A 22,166-nucleotide genomic window follows, 5' to 3' on the forward strand; every position below is an offset into this window, starting at 1 on the left:
TGTTTATAAAATGTTTTACAGGTTAGTTGGAATGTTTATGGTATCATTAGAAGGTAGCAAAGCTATCTTTTATAACTCACTGTGTAGAATATATTGGATTTCCAAGGTGCCAAAATATGCATTAAATCTCTATTTCATTCTATAAATAGTGTTATAGAATAGTGCTTTTAATACAGCATCATCCAATTCAGGCATTGGCGTAAAGCAACACAAATGAACAATATGACTACATTGAATACAAATAGTGTTTGGCGTAGTGGGACTAAAGCTCTGACAATGCCACAAGTTTATACTACACACTCAAAAAAAGAGGTACAGTTTAAGGTCAAAGTCGTCACTAGGGTGGTACCATTGTTTTAGGTATATATTTGTATCTTTAATGGATTGTTCACCCAAAAAAATAAGGACTTTCTTTCTTTTGCAGAATACATACAAAGATATTAGAAAAATATCTCCGCTCTGTAGGTCCATACTATGCAAGTGAATGTTGGCTAGAACATTGAAGCTCCAAAAAGCATATAAAAGCCACATAAACGTAATCAATGTGACTTCAGTAGTTAAATATACCATATATCTTCAGAAGCAATATGAGTGATCTGGGTAAGAAACAGATAAATATTTAAGTACTTTCTTTCTTTTTTACTATAAATTCTCCCTGACCAGTAGGTGGTGATATGCATGAAGAATGCAGTTTGCCAAAAACAAAAGAAGAATGTGAAAGAGGAGCTTGATAGTAAAAAGGGACTTAAATATTGATCCGTTTCACACCCATACCTATAATATCACTTCTGAAGACATGGATTTAACCACTGGAGTCGTGGATTACGTTTATGCTGCCTTTATGTGCTTTTTGGGCTTCAAACTTCTGCCCAACATTCACTTGCATTTTATGGACGCACAGAGCTCAAATATCCTTCTAAAAATCTTGTTTGTGCAGAAGAAAGAATGTCATACATATCAAATGATGAGAGAATTTTCATTTTTGGGTGAACTTTTCCTTTAAGGAGAAGTTACACAATAGGTCCTTATGCATCAATTGTGTGCCCAAAATGACAACATTTTAATTTGAGTTGCAGGTTCTTGAGTGTACCACCATAGTGGCTGCCCTTATTTACTGAACGCATACAAGAAAATGTCATAACCATTGTAGCAAATCTATGAACCTGTAAAAAACGCTTTCCATTTAGTCTTCAGATTGTGAAATTCTGTACGAAACTGAGGGTTGACTGCTGCGTAGATGATCGGGTTAGTGAGAGATGTCATGCAGACCAAAGACACGGTTAACATTTCCACCTCTTGAAAAACCTCCACCTGAAACATTAAAAACATATGTGCCATGAAATTAGTAGCTACAGATCTTATACAAGACATGCAAAATTTGGGAGTAGTATTGACAGTGAATAGTGATGTAGCCTAGAGCTGGGCTTGTAACCAAAAGTTGATTTGTAAAGTAAAAGAAAATGTAAAGATTTTTTTATTTTTTTGTCAGTGATACACTTAAACTCACTGTTAAAGTGCTGTTGTGGTAAAAGAGGTGATTCGAGACCACCGTCACAATCAGTGGGACCCAAAATACAAGGAAGGTTAAAATGATGTATCCAGAGCGCTTGGCCAGTTTGCTCTCCTTCTTTGCATTCCCTCTTTCCCTTTGAGCAAGGGACGGCATTATACAGACGGCACCTGCCACCTCTTCCTCCTGTGGAGCTTTAGTGGTCTTGGCTTCTTCATTTGATGCTGGAGACATTTCTGCAGTATGCTGAGTGGTGTTTGACTCTACCACACCACCTTCTCCATTAGTTGATGTAGGAGAAGTTTCAGCAGCACTGTCTTGGTGGCTGTTTGGCTCTGAACCATCTTCTCCATTTGTTGTTGGTGACGTTTCTACAGCACTTTCTTGGTGGTCATTTGGCTTTGAACCACCTTCTCCATATGTTGAGGATGGGGACGTTTCTGGAGCAGTACCTTGGAAAGCATTTGGCTCCACTGAACCTCCTTCTCCATTGGTTGGTAATGAGGTTTCTGGAGAAGTATCTTGGTGCGTGTTTGGCTCCGCAACACCTTCTAGATCTATAACTTGGGATGCTTCATTGAGAAGTTCATTTGTAAAAGTTACTTTAGTTTCTTTGGATATTTCAGACACAATGCCTGGCATATTAACATCTAAGGAATTGGTATTGGTTTTTCTGACATGCTCATTCATGTCGTTTGGCTCTGAATAGTCATTTGTATCTACTATCTGTGCCTTTTCTGGAGCGCTTGTCTTTGTTTCCTCTTTGTGCGTCCTTGTATCTTCTTTCTTCTTGTCAGGTGGTAGAAAAGACCCCTTGTCAAATATTTTCCTGCTGTGCGCTTTCACTAGGAGGAATATCCGCGCGTAAAATCCAATTATGACCGCCAAACACACGCACCAGACGGGAGTCAAAATATAAAATCCAAACGTGTCGTACGAGTCCAAAGTGTCCATGCGAAGACCTCTGCATCTGATGTACACCGACGAGTCTTTCGCGAAAATCACGCACAGTACGGATATGGAGATCGGGACCCCCCAGGTCAAGGCAATCCACACCGTGATCCGTTTTCGGCGCTCGGTTGTTTTAAACGGATGCGCGATGGCTTGGTACCTCTCCGCGCTGATGCACGCCAACGTGAGTAACTGTACGCAACAGATGAGAGAAAAAGACGCAATCTGTGCGCTACAAAACAAAAGCCCGAGGTCTCGTGCGCTCAAAACGATACTGAGGAGAAACGGGCAATCAATAGCGCATCTCAGGATGTCAATAATAGCCAGATTCACCAGGAGCGCGTTGTTGGATGTCTGAAGCGACTTCTGGTGGTGCACAGCCCATGTCACGAACAAATTAGCGAGAAGTCCTATGTGCAAAGTTACAAGCAAAGCTAGACAACTGGCAGCCACGAATGCAACTTCTACAGTGTTTTGCCATGTGTCGTTGACTTGTCCTCGAACATTGGTGAAATTATTTTTCATCTCAATCAAGTATGGATGAAATAGGTTAATTCCATGGCTTTTTAAATTCCATTTCGATCTGAAAAATATTACAAAGTTCCAATTTTCATTTCACACTGTAGCTTGTATCCTGCTTTTTGAGAGTCGATTGTAATAAAGCCTTAATTTGAACCCTAACAGACATCACCATGGCTCTCAGGTTGTTTGCGTTTTTCAATTAACACCCTGCAGGGTATTTGGTCACATGGGATTTTTTTTGTTTTATCAGGCAATTTGCTGGTTTCTAGTCTAGATGTCATTTCCAGGCAGAGTGATGCCAATTACAGCACAATCCAAGGGGTTTGATTTAACTATTTTCCCTTCTTGTATTTCTGCTATTGAGGTTTTAACTTGATATGTTGTACTGTATTTATACCCATCAGTTTAACTATGGAATAATGAACCCTCCTCTGTTTAGACTAAGAGGCTCACACATTTTAATTGAGTTTCAAGCAACATTGGGTTAAAAACAAAAGTGAGCATTGTTTTGTTTTTTGTGTTTTAATAGAATATACACCATTGGCAAACTTCTTTAATGAAGGCTGTATTTTATGCTCTGGTTGTCATAGTAATCACATTGGTAATCTTATGTAGAGGAGATTAATTTAGGAAAGGTTTTACTGTCATTATTCAAGATGTCTTTTGTAATTCTAAATCTGGGATTAAGATGCTCACTTCTAACATTGTGACCTTTTTAGTCATTATTTAAAATGAGTCCTATAAATTCCTTATCATGTAGTGTCTTCATTTACATATATGAAATGTGTAAACATCCTCAAAAACATGGAGTTCAGCTTCATTCATTGTTCAGCTTCACTGACATTAAATCGGAGAAGCATAATGGTGCTGTGCTGTACATACAATAGTAATACAGTACTTGAAATTCACAGACCTCAGATCAGACTGGAATGACCCTGCTGCTCTTCTGCGATGAGCACATCTTTAGACTGCCTGCGTCAGTGTCTCTGGGGATGTATTGACCACAAGACAGTATTTCCAGAGAGGCTTCTCGGAACTGGACAACAATAAACATATTTAAGGGCATAACTGGTAGTAGTAAGTTTTCCAATCTTTAGTAGGACTAATGTACTAGTCTATTCTGTCATTTATTGTAACTTACTATAAATACTGTATATTGTACAACATTTTCTCATGGAGAAACAGGCCAAATAAACAGTACGTACCCGTTTGTTAGTCAGGAAGTAGATGATAGGATTGTAAACAGGGCTGGTCTTGGCAAAGTACATAGGCATGGTGGCCACCAGAGGTGGGATGTAAATCTCTGGAGCCACAACTACAACAACCGAGATGGCCGTGTAAGGCAGCCAACAGATAAAGAAGGCTATTATCATGGCTAAGACCATCTGGGCCGCATGCTCATTTTCCTGCAGGCTGTTTTTACCTCCCTGAAGCTCAATGCTTTTGTTGATCTGAGAAAGGGAAATTAATGAAAGTTCATGAGTGAAACGTCTTGAATGCACAACATCCCTTTAAACTAATTATGGGGAATCATCTGCATTGAAGATTAAGAGTTGTCTACAAAGAAGAAAGTAAGGAATAAAGTAGAGAAGGAAGGAAGATATCAATAAATCAATGGAGGGAATGAAGTTATCAAGGAAAAAATATAAAAAGGAAGGATGGAAGATATCAAGGAAAAAAGATAAATAGGAAGGAAGGGAGAACGGAAGCAAGGAAAGGATAAAAGAGATGGAAGAAAGAAAGATATCAGGAAGGTAAGAAGGAAGGGATGGAAAAGACAAAAACAAATGAAGGAAGGAAATGAAGGGAACAATGTAGGATATGAAGAAGGGACAGAAGGAAGGAATTAGTTATATGAATAGATGCACATGTAGTCTTGGCACAGGAGCTAAAACCCCACTAATGAGGTCATTTCTTTAAGGCATCAGCATAAACAAATGACTCATATTTTATTGCTCCGCACTAAGAAAAGTGCAGCTTACCTTCTTCATGAAGATAAGGACATTACAGTAGCAGTATACAGTGATAGAAGTGGGTAGGATGAAGCAGAAAATGGTGTAGAAGATGAGGTAACTGTAGTTGCTCCAGGACCTTTCCTCCCAGCCTAGAGAGCAGGAAGTCTGGACACCCTCTGGCCCATACGAGCTCCAGCCCAGCAGCGGTGGGATGGCCCAGAAGAGGCAATAGGTCCAGACGAATATCAGACCCAACCAGCTCCTGCGGATGTCCAGCTTAAAGCCTGCCATGGGTTTGCAGACAACATTGTATCGCTCATATCCCAGTAGGGTAAGTGTCCACAGAGACACCAGACCTAGGGAGAAGACATTAATGGTTGTCTAAAAAGATGAAGATTTCACGTTGTCAGTTTTACAGTATCTTCGAAATAAGACATTGTATTCCCCCCCCCCCAAAAATGTAATTTATTGTTTAAAGCTAGTTACAAGTATATAATAGTTTACACAAGTAAATGACTTAATGCTGTCTGTTGTCTACAATTGTATTATTTCCATCAATCTATCCATTTTCTAAAGCCAATTATCCTATGTAGGGTCATGGGTAGTGCTGGAGCCTATCACAGCTGTCCCAAGCCAAAGGTGGGGAAACACCTTGGACAGGTGGCCAATCCATTTCAGGGCTATTTTGTCATGTAATTCATGTAACTGTTGATACTAATTAGATAAAAATCCATAGACCCCTGATTTAAAAACCTTAACCTTAGAACATAAAACAAATGAAAAGTTAAATAATTACTCACCAAAGTAGTTCACTGCGAAACCCTGAAAAACACAGAATGCATGCCCTAAAAAGAAAGATCCTTCATAATTTGTGATGGTGACAATCGCAGAACCGCATGTGGCAATCATTAGATCTGACACAGCAAGGCTGAGTATGATGATGTTCATCGCATTGAGAAAATGCTTATTTTTAAGCATTACGGTGATCACCAACAAGTTATTAAACACAGAAAGTAATGTGTTTATAAACATGAGGTACGAAATTATGCTATAGCCCACACGTGGAAAAATCGTAGGCTGTATTGTCATGGCCATATCTGTTGGATTGATGCTCTCCATGGTTGAGTTTGACGTCTGGCAACCCTGAAGTCAGATGGCTGTGTTTTGTTCAGAGTTGATCAGGCCATCATATTATTGGATTTGAATAATGGGATCAGGAATTGGCTACACCTAATACCTAATATCTTTCTTTATATCAGTAAAACACTTTGAGGTAATTTGAAGCATCTGGTCACCCGTATCCTCTTGATCTCAGTAACAAGCCATTTGTCAAATTACCTTGTGTTGCCTAATGAATCATCTTATTAATAAAACTGGCCTTGAAAAAAGACAATTGGACATAGCAGCTAGGATTGGATGTTATATTTCAGCTATTACTATCATTAGCACATAACAAACCATTACAAAATAATAATGCAGAGACAAATAATTATTTTGATAGAATTTGTAATAAATATCACAAATACACTTCAAAAAAAAGATTAACACGAAATAAAAATACATATCAGTTTAAACAATGCTGACAATAATTATTAAAGGCGTAAGTGTAAAAAAAAAAAACTGGCAAAGTCATATTCGCTCATTCTATTCACTGTAAGTAGACAGAAAACTACACTCAAATGTCATTAAAGCATGATACATCCAATGATAGTGTCTTTACAGCATGATCAAATTGTTCATTTAAATACAGTGAAATTTAAAATGATAAAAGTTTAAAAAAAAATCTATTATTTACCATGCAGGAAGTAGTGCCTTTAAGGGATGGTTCACCTAAAAAGGAAAATTCTCTCATTATTTACTCACCCTCATGCCATCCCAGAGATGTATGACTTACTTTCTTCTGCAAACACAAATTAAGATCTTTAGAAGAATATTTCAGCTCTGTAGGTCCATACTGCATTGTAGTTAAATCCATGTCTTCAGAAGTGATGTTATGTGGGTGAAACAGATTAATATTTGAGTCCTTTTTACTATAAATTCTTCTCCCTGCCCAGTAGGTGGTGATATGCACAAAGAATGCGAATCACCAAAAAACAAACAAAAGAACATGGAAGCAAAAGTGAAGATTTATAGTTAAAAACAACTTGAATATTGATCTGTTTTTAAACCCACACCTATCATATCACTTCTGAAGACATGGATTTAACCACTGGAGTCGTATGGATTACTTTCATACTGCCTTTATGTGCTTTGTGGAGCTTCAACATTTTGGTAACCATTCACTTGCATTTTATGAACCAACAGAGCTGAAATATTCTTCTAGAAATCTTTGTGTTGAGCAGAAGACAGAAAGTCATACACATCTGGGATGCATGAGGGTGAGTAAATGATCATTTATTGGATGAACTATCCTTTTAAAAGCCATTATGTTAAATAAGAGTTCACTTTAAGAGTTACATGACCTGTACAACCTATAACATTCTGCTATAATTGTAGTTTCTAAAATATCACACAATGTGTACCTTTTGATAGAAACATATATTATTGTCATATATTGAAAAAACACAGTATGTAAGGCTTTTAAAACATTGAACACTGAAATTGTCGAAATCCTTTCAAGATATACTGTGTATATTTATACATATACTGTATATTTAGTACCTGCCAGTCTTCCTGAGTTTCCCCTTTGGTTCTAATAGATGTTTCTCTTCATTATCAATCTAAAATCTGATCCAGTTGGCTCAGAAATCAGAAACCTGTGCTTTTATTTTTGGAAAGGTCAAAGGTCAGCTCAAAGGGGACTTCATATTTTGCTCTTCAACAGGTAAAGTACTCAAGAAAAGGAGTCTGGCTTGTGTGACTTCAAGTGTTCACTCCCTTCTTTCAATAAAGATATTGGAGGTGGATGTATGAAGGCCAATGACGACAACAAAACTACAGTACTTCAACTTCAACAAATATAGACTATAAATAATCTAAACTATATGAGGCACATTATCAGCTAAAACAAATTTAAATACGCTTGTGTCCATGTATAGGCAGTTAATCCCCATCTGTTTAACATGGTATCAAGAGAACTTCAAATATAAAAATAAAACATTGACCGTTTATTCCATTTAATAGTTGAATCTAATTCTTCAAATGCAAGTTCACCAAGAAATGGCAAATCTGTCATCCTTAACTCACCCTTAAAGATGAAGTGTATAATTCCTTTCTCCTATCCCATACCAACCAGCCCAACATGGCAACATTGGCTCAACGAATTCTGAGATTTTCTGTTTTTAGTGACATGAGATGACAGATTTGCCATTTTTGTCCCTTTGAGTTCGACAAATGTGTGCAACCGTTTGAGTAATATACAAAATGTAGCAAATCTGGATTTACCTCATCATAAGAAAACATTACATAATGCAGATATTACACATTTGAGCAACGTAGTCACGCCTAACCCAAAATACACAGATGCAAGCCACTCCAGAACATTGATAATATACTTTAAGTTTGATGTATGATGCCTGATCTATTAAAACACATATAATAGTTGTTCTGTGGTACAAACAAAATAAAGCATCTTTCAATTAAAGGGATGGTTCACCCAAAATGAAAAATTCTGTAATCATTTACTCACCCCTAAAATGTTCCAAACTCATTCAATGTTAATCAGATTTTTTTCCATACAATGAAAGGGGACAGTGACTGAGACATAGTCATACGGGTTTGGAATGACAAGAGGTGAATAAATGATGACAAATTAAATCGTTGGGTAAACTATCTCTCTAAGTCTCTCTATTCTGATCCAGTCTTTGTCCTGTGGCTCTGGAAGGGGATGTTCATGGCTCCGGTGCTGGTTTGCTCCGGCCAGATAGGCGACTCATGTTGCAGGGGGGTGCGTCTGGGGTAGAAGGTGTGCTGGAGGTCATAGTTCAGCAGACAGCTGAGGGAAGCCATGTAGATATCAGCGAACCGTGAGAGGCGGCGCGAGAAGTAGGTCGGGTTGTGGTATGCACGAAAAAGACTCCCGAACTGGCCATTAAAGATGTCTTTGGTCAGTAACCTGTCAAAAAAAGTAGCATTGAGGGATCCACTAAGGACTAGTTATCAAAACTACCTCATAGTTTACATGTGGGCTAAAGCAAGGTCATATAGCGTACAAACATTGATAGTAACAATGCAATTTATAAAACATTTCAGATAGAAACTTATGTAATCATTAAGCCACCCATTATCCTTTTTTTCATGGACACAAAAGGAGGAAAAGTGCGGCCTGACCATTCTGCCTAACATCTCCTTTTGTGTTCCATGGAAGAAAGTAAGCCAAACAGGTTTGTAACAACATAAAGCAAAGTACACGATGACAGAATTTTAATTTTGGGGTGAACCATCCCTTTTAGTATATTTACTATATGTCGTCTACACATTGGAAAGAGGAAGAAAAATTACTGATTGATTTTAAACGTCATGATCGTCTAAAATAAAAAAGATTATTTACCTCATATCCTCCCTTTCATTGATCCATTGCTGAATCACTGTTTGTGACACAGGATCTCTGTGCACCTGCCAGATAAAGACAGATACACAACCTCTTTATGACTAGGGCAGATCGGGCAGACACTCTCACACTGATGCTTTAAGTTCCAACTTTGTATTAAAGCGAGTGGACAAATGCTTTGACCACAAGAAAACTAAATACAAACACACTCAAATGAAAAATCGTATACATTTTAAGAGGTTTATTGGGTATTTGCATTGGATCGAACTGGAAGATATCATTAAATGTCAACGAAATCAAAACTGCGGAAATGTAAATTCTTAAACCCATTAGATTATACAAGTAAATGGGTTCTGGATGCGAACGGATGTTATGGATGTTGCCTTAACCCCCCAACCCCACCACATCCCCACCCCCCCATGGTGGTCTGACCTGCATTTGTTCCAACAGCCCAGTCAGGGCCTGCAGCCAGGTCATAGTGTGGACGTATTCCTCAGTGTTCATGATTTTAATCTCCTTTCGTAGTTCAGGAATGATGGCTCCTGTTCTCCAACCATGTTTCAAAGTTAGGTCCTATGTGTAGAGACATCATTTATAACATAATTTTCATAACATAATTGTTTGTAATAATCATATGCCCAAAACACATTTTTCAAAAGATATGAAAATATGTGTATATGGCCTGTTGAGACATGTTTGCTTTCAGACTTGTAAATTGCATTTTGCTAATAAGCCAAACCACCACCCATTTGCTACACAAACATACACATAAACAGCACATCACTACAGATCAAATCAGACAACAAAGCACCAAGGCACAAAAACAGCCTTGTGTTGCATCATTGATTCAGCTAACAACCTCGAAAGCAAGTAATTGTTTGTTCATATAGAAGACAAAAAAAATATATCCTTACTGCAAGGTCACTATAAATGTGATCTCCAAAGTACAAGACCTTTGAGCCCCTCCAGCCTGTAAGCCGCAAAAACTCATACAGATTTCCCTGAACACAGATGAAGGGAACCGATCACATTCATTGATTTTTAGTATTAAGTAGAAAAAGCTTGCAGAAAGCACATTGGCATAAACGCTTACTTGTTTATAGATATGCCCTTTCTCAAGGTGGTGAATCCTGTCCCATAACAACACACCTCTATCAGTAACCCGTCTGAATGGTCTTTAGTTACCAGAAAAATACACAAAGCATCAAAGAAAAGCTGGCATGGTTAAAGTCAACATGAAACAGCATTTGCAGTGCTCTTTTTCTTCTGTAATGTAACACAAAATACTCGACTGGGAAAACAAAACAAAACAATACAGAAAAGAACTAAACAAACAAAACATAAAAGAAAAGAACAAAACACAAACAAAACAGAAAAGTCTTAAACAAAACTGAATAGAACTAAACAAACAAAACAGAAAAAAACAACTAAACAAAACAGAAAAAAACAGAAAAGCCCTAAACAAAACAGAAAAGAACTAAACAAACAAAACAGAAAAGCCTTAAACAAAACTGAAAAGAACTAAACAAACAAAACAGAAAAAAACAACTAAACAAAACAGAAAAAAACAGAAAAGCCCTAAACAAAACTGAAAAGAACTAAACAAACAAAACAGAAAAAAACAACTAAACAAAACAGAAAAAAACAGAAAAGCCCTAAACAAAACTGAAAAGAACTAAACAAACAAAACAGAAAAGCCCTAAACAAAACATAAAAGAACTAAACAAAACACCATCAAAACTGAAAAGAACTAAACAAACAAAACACAAAAGAAAACAATTAAACAAAAACCAAACAAAACAGAAAAGAACAAAAAAAAAGAAAAACAAAACAAACAAAATTGAGTTGAAAAGATTGGTTTTTGAACCCTCAAGAGCATCGAAACATATCCCAATGATAATACTTCTTTTTCAAACCTGTTGAATTTGCTATTATTGTTGTCTAGCATTAAATTACTGTGTTACAAGATTTTAGAAAGACCGAATTACCTACACCAGTAGCTTAAAGCAATGCTTCATGAGCTATTTGTCTATTGGTTAACATTATTTCCCTGCCTACTCAGCCTATGTGATTTCATCACAAAAGAAAGATGTTTCAGAAGAGGAGCGAGTCGCATGCACCTATGAATTATGCATTAAAATTGTTATAAAACCTTGAACATATAATCAGTAAATAAGGTCAATTTTGACTTCATGTTGACTTTTAATATCTCCATGAAGGTAATTTGTTATTATTTAAAGAAATCTGTTTGGAAGGCTGTAATTATGTTTTGTAAATAGGCCGTAAACATTTATCGACATTTGTAAGAGCAATTCAAAGTCAGTAGCTGGTGAAATTACTTGGACGGACATTTCCATGGTTTCTGGGACTTACTTCCTCCTGTCGTTGAAAAAGCCTGGCTTGTCAGCCTGCACTATGACAACATCAAACAGGTCCTGCCAGTCTTTTCCAACTATGTAGTTCATGCCACGATCTCTACAATACGGAAATCAAAAGACATTCTAAACAAAGTAACCATGTCGAGCATTACAAAAAAATTATTCACAATGACTTTGTTTTAAGTGCGTAGTGGGAAAGACTTTCTCGAGCGATTTCAGTCTATAATTGAGAAGTACAAATGTGATTATTTTGGTTTAAAAATACTAAATCTCGGCTGCACCCACACAAAATCAAATGGGCTGTTGGTGATCAAAAACATCTTCTTTCCATTCTTAGACAGCTTCTGTAAAACAGCATGTGTCTGTTCAGCGTAACAGACATACTTCTCTGCAGAAAAAGGAAAACAAAGTGTGACAAGAACATCTCCACTGTATCTTTTTCAGTGATAGTGCAAAAATATATTTTAAAATAAAACAGATAGTTCTGGTCCTGTATGCTGATTAACACATGTTGGTACATGTACAAGAACCAGGCAAATTAAAAAATTACCAATTTCAGCCTCTACCGCTCGATACATGATCCCTTTGACGTGGACATCTCCTATTGCCTCCTGAGAGCAGATAAACAAACCAGATGCAGAATATCAAAGCACAGAATGCACGTCAGTGTTCTGCATTGAAATAACACACAAAGCCCTGACACACTGCCAGTCACCTCCTGTGAAAGCTCTCATTAATTACATCTGGGGACAGTGATGTTTCTAGGGACAGTGCATGGAGTTCTCCTTTGGGATTTGTTATTTCCTAATGAACTATTTCGAAATGGACTGAAGGCAAAAGCAAGACAAGTGTGTGTCTCTTTCACAGATATGTGGTACCGGTATCACTCCATCTGTAACCGCACTTCTCTCCAGGCATGTGAGACAGATGGCGCTTCCAAAAATGTCCTCTAAAATTAGACTGGCTTCACATGCTCCTCACGCCAAACTTAAATAGCAACATCGGGAGCCATATTTAAACCTCAGAATATGTACTCAAGGAGGGGATTTAGTAGGTTCTGACATGAGCGGTACTCTAAAATGACAGCACTTCATCTCATTCTTAACTGATATTTCAAGGGAAATTTTGATATTTTTGCACCTGTTTTGCATCAATCACTAGATGAATCATAGAATCATAGCAATAAGGGTCTATATGTTAACACTAGTTAATGCTTTAGGTATTATGAAGTGACAATTAGTAATAATATTTTACATCATTTATCATTGTGGTTGTTCATTTATAACAATATTACTGCTTATTGTTAGTTCATGTTTGCTGATAATACATTTCCTAATGTTAACATAAATGTCTTACATTAAATATGTATTAATATGTGGAAATTACAATAAACAAGAATAATGTTGTAAAGGTATTGTTCTTTGTTAGTTCATGTAAACTATTGCATTATTGCATTCTTCTATTAAAAATTAATTGTAATATAATTTTTTTTAAACACTTAATACTTACAATTTGAATTTTATTTTAGTGCAATCACTTCCTTTGACTTTCAATTTCTGATTTGTAAAGCACTTTGAGCTACACTTGATGTTGGAAAGGTTCTATACGATTAAAATGCATTATTATTAACTATTGTCAGTGTTTATAATCTTATTGTAAAAAGGCGATTCCTAGTCTGATGCATGAGTTCAGCTGAACGACATCTTTGACTTGAAACTTTACCTTGACGTCTTTATAAAGATGAACAGGTTCGTAGTCGATATTGTGCTTCATGAAGTAGTCAATAACGCAGCAGAGTAGTGTCATTTCTGGCAGGGAGAAGATATCCATGAACTGCTTCATTGTGTGACCGTGAGAACTCTGTATGCCAGAGAGAGGAAGAGACAAACAAACCCATTTCTCCTGACAAATGTATCTCTTTCTGAATGAGGTGTAAATATCTGAGTCTACATTAAATGTCTGGGATTCAAAATCGAATTTAAACCTGGAAATAAAATGAAAGTTTGAGGATTTAAGAAATGTAAAACAAAGTAATGTTATGACGTAAAATATATAAGAAATGTTTAAGATTCTGCAATATTTCTGGGTCATTAAACTGAAATGACCATGTTATCTTTCTTCGTTGCCATTTCCTTAATTTTATTAAAATTAAGGACAACATGATCATTAGGTTTTGCAGAAACCTGCACAAACAGCTCGAGTGTATAGTGTAGTGTAATAGCCATTAAAGCAAAAACTGTCCATACCATTTACAAAGAAATTCTGAAATTCATGTCACATTTTCAATGCAACTTTTAACTCATATTATTATGCTAATACTAGCCTACAATTTGTAATAAAACAAGTATTCACAAGTGGTCTCAGATTGTGAAATAGAGGTAGATATATTGTTTTTTATAAACTATCCGTTATCGGCAAAAATCCATGCCGATAGTTTATTTTATTTCTTCTTGGCTGATTCTGGAAGAGTGTACATTTAGAACAACTCGGTTCTACAGTACAACAGCGGCCTCTAGAGGTGAAATAAGAACATTCACTGACTATATTTATATTTTTATCCTCACTTCAATGCAAATTTGGTAATTTTGATGAGATAAATCAAGTGTTCTAAATTGAAGCAAGGGCATAAAAAATAAAATGTGACAATATGGTACTGTGTATATCTAAAATCCTTAATCCGGTGAAGTTATCGGCTATATAAAAAAGCTTAATTTAGTATATACTTAAATACATAGAGCTTTGTAAAGGAGCCAAGTCTAAAGCTCAAACTGCATCTGGGATATTTTTTTTTGGACTTCTGTAGCCTCTATGTCTGAGTCCATTACAATAAGGAAAGGCTAAGGAAGTGTTTTAACAATCGATTTTAAAAACTATCGGCTGATAAATCCACTATCGATCAACCTCTATTTTGCACTATACTGCAGTTTTCTTTTCAAAGATCTGTTAAAAAAATGTATGATACACCAGACTACAGACCTTGCCATAGTAGTCACTCATGATCTCAAGAGGTACATGGGAACCCTCATACATAGCATTGACCTCCTTATCTGGCACAGGATTAAGACCCCTATGGAAACATTCACATAAATAGTGAGCAATGGAAATCTGACACTATTCCTTAGCAAGACTCTTTAGAAATAGGCAGAGCATCTGTAAGGCTGGGCAAGGCTTAGCCTTCCCATGGCCATGAGCATGATGTTCGTATTAATGATTATTAGATATTGATCAGAAAATATTGTTGCCTCTCCAGGATAACACAGCTCCTAGCTGCACCGTTAAACTGTCTAGGATCAGTTTCCCCACCTCATAAACCAACTTCCATTATTTGTGTAAAGGGAAAGCTGACACTAGATCAGTGGCCATGGCCAAATTCATCTTAAAACTTTAATTTCTTGAGTCACTGCGTCCACAGAATGACAGAATGTCTTTTTAAATTTTAAAACAGATATAAAATGTAAAAAAAATTCTCCCCAATCTGGCATGCCCAATTCCCAATGCGCTCTAGGTCCTCGTGGTGGTGTAATAACTTGCCTAAATCTGGGTGGCGGAGGACGAATCTCAGTTGCCTCCGCATCTGAGACCACGTGGCTTGTTGAGCTTGTAACCACAGAGACTTGGTGCATTTGGAGGCTCACGCTATTCTCCACGGCAATTCACCATGCGCCCCACCGAGACCAAGAATCACATTATAGTGACCACGAGGAGGTTAACCCAATGTGACTCTACCCACCCTAGCAACCGGGCCAATTGGTTGCTTAGGAAGCCTGACTGGAGTCACTCAGCACGCCCTGGACTCGAACTTGCGACTCCAGGTGTGATAGTCAGCGTCTTTACTTGCTGAGCTACCCAGGCTCCCACATAGTGCAATTCTTACATTAATACATATTTATTACATTATGGTAACATTGAAACAAGTGTATACATATTTGTAACATTCCTTTTTTAATTGCACCCATTCACGTATAAATCAATAAGCATCCGATCATACTCTAAACGATCCAGCATGGAGATGACTGAAAATACATGAATCATCGTTGCTTAAGCTTGAGAAGACTCTCTCCACTGGATTTTATCTTAACTTCCAAAACCTTAATTCAACTGCATTACACAGGTGCGGGACCACATTTGTGGCGTATGCAGGTCCAAACAGTTCTGTTTTTAAATTTGTATTTTGCTGCATTAGAAAAGAGAAATTCCAACCAATTATTTAATTTGCTGTTATACTGATTAAACAAATCGAACACATTCGCTTGCTGTAGCCTAATATTGAGTTTCTAAAATAATTATTAATATGAATAGCCTACAGTGTTGTTAGGGTTACCTCGTCTTGTTCTCACTGTTACCCCTTGGTTGTCATTTTTGTCACTTTTGTATTCCGTAGTTTTCACTTTTGTCCCTTGTTTAGTTCCACAGTCTCCCTGTTAGCGTTCTTGTTCTCTGTCATTGTTTTCACCTGTCCTCATTAGTCTACCATTGGTTTCTGTTTATTCACCTTGTTATCTTGTTTTGAGTTCTGTTGTTCATAGGTTCCTGTCTTCCCTTGTCCGTGTATTTAAACCCTGTCTGTTTGTTCAATCGGTGTCTATCGTTGAATGTTGTTAGCCTGGTGTGTGTTCCCTGCCCGTTTTCCTCAGTCTTGTGTTTATTTCCCCATTGAGGATTGTCTAAGTTAATAAAAGTAAGTTTGCATTTAGATCCGCTCTCCTCGTCTGCCTCCATTCGTAACAAGTGTAAATAACAATATTTAACCATTTATTTGTCTGGAAGGTTTTGTATGGAGTGTGAACATTAACAGTTGGTAGTAGATCATTTCAATTTCATAAACCATTTGTCTTGAATGCAGGGGTTGAATTGAGATTTTGGAGGTGGAAAACCTTAATCGTGTGATTGCTGTTATAACATACATTCAATTAAAAATATGTGTGTCTAAATATGTATATATTTATAGGCCTTTATGGTATTTCATAGAATATTTTTTTCTCTAAGATGAATCTCTTTGACTTGTCTATCATTTAATTAAATAATTGTGAAAATAGTTATTTGAATTAGCACATTAAATTACAAAAAAACAAAAGTTTAATAATGATATCAGATGTATTTTATGCATTTTATAATAATCAGATGATAGCTGGGACAAGTTTATCTACTTGCTCGTGGTAAGGCATCATCTTGCCTTTGAACATGCTAAACCATCCAATTATTTTACTATTTAAAAGTAAATGAACATTCATAAGGGTATACAGCTTTATACAGCTATACATTATTTCGCAATTTCTATGAATTGGAATGGTAGCCTTACCCTGCAGTTTGTTCACCGTCAGCCTATGTCTTTAGAGCAAAAAGGTGTGACCTAGGGTATATTAAAGATGTTATAGAAAATATGCACACTACCTGTACACTGTACCCAGCTGGATATAATGAAAGGCATCAATCTTCATCAGTAAGGCCTGGTTCCACATGAGATTAGCAAAGTTTGTAAAGATTAGTCAAACCTCTGATAAAAATGGCTTCACAAATGCATTAGAACCAGAAATGGACAAATACCTTTTGAACGTCATAGTGCAGACCACGAATCACAAAATTAGGGATGTACTCATACTCCCTCAATCCCTCAGGATACTGAAATGGAGACAGAAAACAAAGAAGATATTGCTGTGAGAATTAACTCATTGAGGTGTATAGACTGTATTTTTCTAACAGCCTTTATTGCATATGCACTTAATAACTGTGTAATGACTATGTTAGAACATTAGTAAGCAAATACATGTACACATACATTAGTAAAGCAATTGAACAAGTTATTTGTGCAAGAGCAATGGAACAATGTGACTATACAGTATTCTGTATCTCTGATTTGTTCAGTTGCTTTTAAAGCGGTTTATACACATGCATTTCTTGTTAATGTAACGTAATTACAACATCATTGATACAACTGACCTTAATAATATGCACAATATTTATTTACATTTGATAATATTAGACATCATTTGTATGCAAAGTATGAAACTAACAATAAATCTCCAGTTCTCTTACTCGGTGTTCCTGGATGAGGATGTCCCGGGCGATGCTGAAAATCAGGGTGTGTAGGTGACTGGAGTAAAAAGCCAAGGTGTAGTCATAGTCAAAACCATAGATCTCTATGTCCTGCAGACTCATCTCATTATTTGCAAAGATGGTGTCGGGGTTCACAAAATTGTTTGATATGATAGGGATTAAATCTGTGGAAGAACAAACTTGGATGTAAATAAATGATTGACCATTTGCATCCACATTTTATTTGCAGAAAATAACCAAAACACTAAAAATGAATATATAATTTATAATTATTAACCTTTAATGGCATATTCATTATAAAAATAGCTTCTCTTTATGCTTATGCTCTAATAACTGTATTATAATCATATAACAACATGATATCCAATCTTGACCCTTTAAAAAGTATACTTTGGCAAAAAACTAATATGTAAAAGTCATCAAATTAAAATTTACATTTTAAGTTAATTTACTAGAAGAGGATTAATTCTGCTTAAAACAGCTATGTAAACTTAATTTCTTTAACTTTTACAAACACGGCAGTATTAATACAGTATTGATAATCAATAATAAATATAATAAAACGTAACAATGTTTAAAGAGCCACCTACAGACATTTTTTCATTTATTTTACTATATCTAAATGCATTTTCATTTTATAGACCATGGTGGAGGAACTCTTCATTTCCAAGTATGCTCTAATTTGCTCAATATATTATACAATCAATAGATTCCAATTTTGAATATAATTGAATTAAGTTAAATGAAACCAATGTTCTGGTGCTGTACAGATACACTTTTATCTTTTGATGCCTACGTTCATTTTATTTACATTTACATTTATGTGGCTTTTATCCAAAGCGACTTACAGTGCACTTATTACAGGGACAATCCCCCCGGAGCAACCTGGAGTTAAGTGCCTTGCTCAAGGACACAATGGTGGTGGCTGTGGGGATCGAACCAACAACCTTCTGCTTAACAGTTCAGTGCTTTAGCCCACTACACCAACACCACACCTATTTAGTTTTCAATTATTTATAATTTTTAGAGAGAGTCATTTCTTTGAAATTCCTCCTCGTGGTCACTACAATTCAGTAAAATTTTCAGTAAAACTACCTGTGAGAAATGGACAATTCTAACTTATGAATTGAAAGGGAGTTAATTCTGAAATTCTTAATTTTTTTTGCACAGCCCTGCTGTGAAGGCATGAGTAAATAAATAATGAGAAAAGTTTCATTTTTGGATAACTACTTTATTCCGTCGACCCTTGTACAACCTTTGGAACATTTTTGTCTTTTTCATTTTTGTTTTTTCGATCATTTTGGTTGTGTTAAGGCCAACAGCATAACTTTTGCCAAAGGTGAGTATTTTTGGGGGAATTTTGATATTTCAACCTCATTTCCTATAATACATTTATAATACACTGTGTACACAAAAATTGTTACACTCAGGACCTTAAGGACAAAAATGTCCCCTTTGAAACAATTAACAGCAATATTTAATCCCAGTGCCATTAAAGATTAAAATCATGAGTTCTGTGATTTTATGATTTTATTCCAGAGCCCTGGCTTCAAAATATACAATTGTAATACTATCCACCAGATATCGCAATTATTCTCATATGGAGCAAATACATGCTTTTTTCCTATTTTCTGTCTGCAGGCCAATTGAATAAATGCTGGAGCTAAAATTGTGTGGGTGTGTTGGCACAGATGTCAGAGTGTTTTTTGCATGTGTGTTTGTGTGTAAAAATCAACAGTGGCATTATGTAAACAAACTAGTATTTAAATGGCTAAAATCCTGAAAATTAATGAATATTTAGTAGTTATGATCAGGACTGATGTTGGTTTAAAAAAAAGTAACTAATTGAGAGTGGATAATATAATGTAAAAATATTTCATATTAAATAATATTATTATTATGGCAGTTTTTGGACGCAGACATTTTTGTCCTCTAAGGACCTCTGAGTAACTTTTTTTTTTAAATTGACGCACAAGGGTTAAATCAGCTTAAAAATGTACTGCTCTTAGATGGTTTAAACTGATCTACACTGGTCTAAGTGGTCTACCAGCCAAGCCAGGTGAAAAGCTGCCTAAGACCTCTATAAAACCAGCAAATCATGCCAGACTGGAGCAATCCAGTTTTAAACTGGTTTAAGCATTTTTTTTTTTCTCTCCACACGTTTTCAGCATTCAATGACTGTAACCACAAAAACATTCTAAAATACTCAATAATACAATCCAAATACAAGCGTATGCAGCTCATCTCTGCACTGCCATTTACAATATCCAAAAAGTTTTACTCTGTTATAGGTGACATACTATAACAGATGACCAGGGTTTCAGGAGGAAATAGAAATTATAATATAACTAACCTTCTGTTTGCTTTTTGGTTTCATTGTAAACGGACCAGAGCCAGCTGGTCTTATCTTCGTCACTACAGGAGCCGGTGCACATGTTCGCTGCTTTCAGTTGCCCCGTAGGGACCTGCCGCTGGGACATGAGACCACAATTCTGTCCCCTGGAACGAATCGTCCAAGGAGTGCTGCCGTTAACCAACCATGTCCTGCTTCTAGTATGCAGATACTTAAAGTGTGTGATCAATCTCCAACAATTCTCCTTATTTCGGACAAGGTTTAAAAGGGGCAAGGACAGCATATTTATGAACCATACCAGACCTGCCTTCAGTACGACAAGCAAGTGCGTTTAGAGGTGTATGGTCTACGTACAAAACAGCGTCCAAAATATGTACTTATGGGCTTCCGTTTTCATATTGAATAGGTCATTTTCATATTAAAGGTCCCATCACTGTACGGATTATTAAAAATACAAAGCTAGAATCTTCAAATCTAGATTAAAACACATACAGTATATAACGTTTTTCTTTATGCTCCCATCGGCCATATACATTATTGAAAAAACTTATACAATTTTTAACAAAGAATATTTAATTAATTTAAAATGTCCATGTGCTATAACCATCATGTACTTTCCTTGCACTGTGAATATATGTGAATGAAAGTAATTGTTTTAATTTTAAAAAAAAAGTTTACAAACTTTTTTCAAGGTTATTATTATTTATCATGAACTTGAAGTTTCCATGGGGTTAACCATTTGACTGGAACATAATGTGCCTTTGAATTCAAATGTAAAAAATAGCTGATATTCTCTCTCTCTCTCTTACACACCCACACAGACACACACACATGAGGGTCTACTCTGTTTTTCAAAAATGTATATTTAAAAATAAAATTGTTTTAATGCTTATTTTTTAAAGAAATAGATTATTCCAATTTATGACAATTAAATGTATGACATAATTAGGCTATAATAACATTATAAAACATAACAGTGATTTTCAACAGAAAGATCTGTATTTATTTTTCTATTTTCTAAAATTTTCAAACTAACACAGTCTCAAACTATAATGTGTTTTATTTGACAAAGAAGACATAGTACAAGTACAAATAACTTTATTCATAGAATAAAATAAGACATCAAACATTATGTATATTTATACAGTTATCAGAATTGGGCTATTGGGTCATTGTTTCTCGGAGTCTGTCTGTCTTGTTTTCAAACCAAGAAGTTCTGTTTGCAGTTCTCCAGGCTTTGGAGGGACGGCTGGAATTGTCTAAAATGCAAGAGGAATAATAATAAATATAGCTGCAAGCAGCAATCAACAGCCCCAAGCATAGTGAGCCCATTTCCTCCTGGCAGCTTTAGTAAAACAATGAGTCAAACATTTTGAAGCAATTTGTGTAAATGTAAATAGATTTTTCAAAGACTGTTGTAAGGGCCACACTTCCAGCTGCCAGATGGTGGGGCTACGACAGTGATCCATAGTAGATACATCAATGTGTCAGCCCTCAAGGCCAAACATACGTGTCAATTTTGATGTAAATCACATGATGCACACAGAAGATATGAGACAATTCTTTCTTCCCATTTTTTTGTTACTTTATAATGTCGCCATGGAGACACCATTTGAGACATCAAAAAATGTTGGCATGATTTTGCCTAAGTTTGGAGGTAGTCAGATGAATTCTCTATGAGGAGTATTTCAAAATCCAGAGCATGCCATTTTCAAACAATCCAAAATGGCCGACTTCCTGTTGGGTGGAGTTAATGTCTGTGGTGTGACAGTTGTCTGCCTTGATGAGATCTACATACAGTATGTACAAAGTTTGTTGACTGTAGCTGAAAAGGGAGGGATGTGCTACAAAGTGCCCTGACAATGTACACCGAAAATATGAGCGCTTCCTGTTTTTAATTTTTCAGCATTAATTTATCGCCTCGCCATGGCAACACTGTTTGAAATATAAAAAA

At 36.1% G+C, this 22,166-nt stretch overlaps 2 protein-coding genes across 3 annotated transcripts; both read right to left on the minus strand.

The window, feature by feature from the left end:
- Window positions 1-1,174: 1,174 nt before the first annotated feature.
- On the minus strand, window positions 1,175-6,057 carry parietopsin. The gene is made up of 5 exons (XM_052123397.1): window positions 5,739-6,057; window positions 4,966-5,294; window positions 4,189-4,434; window positions 3,897-4,019; window positions 1,175-1,311 (listed from the first exon to the last, which is right to left on the minus strand). The coding sequence occupies exons 1-4, from the start codon at window positions 6,055-6,057 to the stop codon at window positions 3,903-3,905; spliced, it is 1,011 nt and encodes a 336-aa protein (XP_051979357.1). The 3' UTR covers window positions 1,175-1,311; window positions 3,897-3,902.
- Window positions 6,058-6,372: 315 nt separating this feature from the next.
- On the minus strand, window positions 6,373-20,567 carry nt5dc3 (5'-nucleotidase domain containing 3). Of its 2 annotated transcripts, none has more exons than XM_052123349.1 (14): window positions 20,213-20,567; window positions 17,839-18,023; window positions 17,350-17,424; window positions 17,197-17,252; window positions 14,782-14,872; window positions 13,528-13,665; window positions 12,356-12,416; window positions 12,091-12,193; window positions 11,801-11,902; window positions 10,521-10,557; window positions 10,342-10,428; window positions 9,860-10,000; window positions 9,428-9,492; window positions 6,373-8,992 (listed from the first exon to the last, which is right to left on the minus strand). In XM_052123349.1, the coding sequence occupies exons 1-14, from the start codon at window positions 20,493-20,495 to the stop codon at window positions 8,725-8,727; spliced, it is 1,692 nt and encodes a 563-aa protein (XP_051979309.1). In that variant the 5' UTR covers window positions 20,496-20,567; the 3' UTR covers window positions 6,373-8,724. The 2 variants fall into 2 exon arrangements, with proteins under 2 accessions (XP_051979309.1, XP_051979308.1); XM_052123348.1 differs by having other exon boundaries at window positions 10,521-10,602.
- Window positions 20,568-22,166: the final 1,599 nt, after the last annotated feature.

This window comes from Xyrauchen texanus, chromosome 49 (assembly GCF_025860055.1).
Source record: "Xyrauchen texanus isolate HMW12.3.18 chromosome 49, RBS_HiC_50CHRs, whole genome shotgun sequence".
Classification (NCBI taxonomy): Eukaryota; Metazoa; Chordata; class Actinopteri; order Cypriniformes; family Catostomidae; genus Xyrauchen; species Xyrauchen texanus.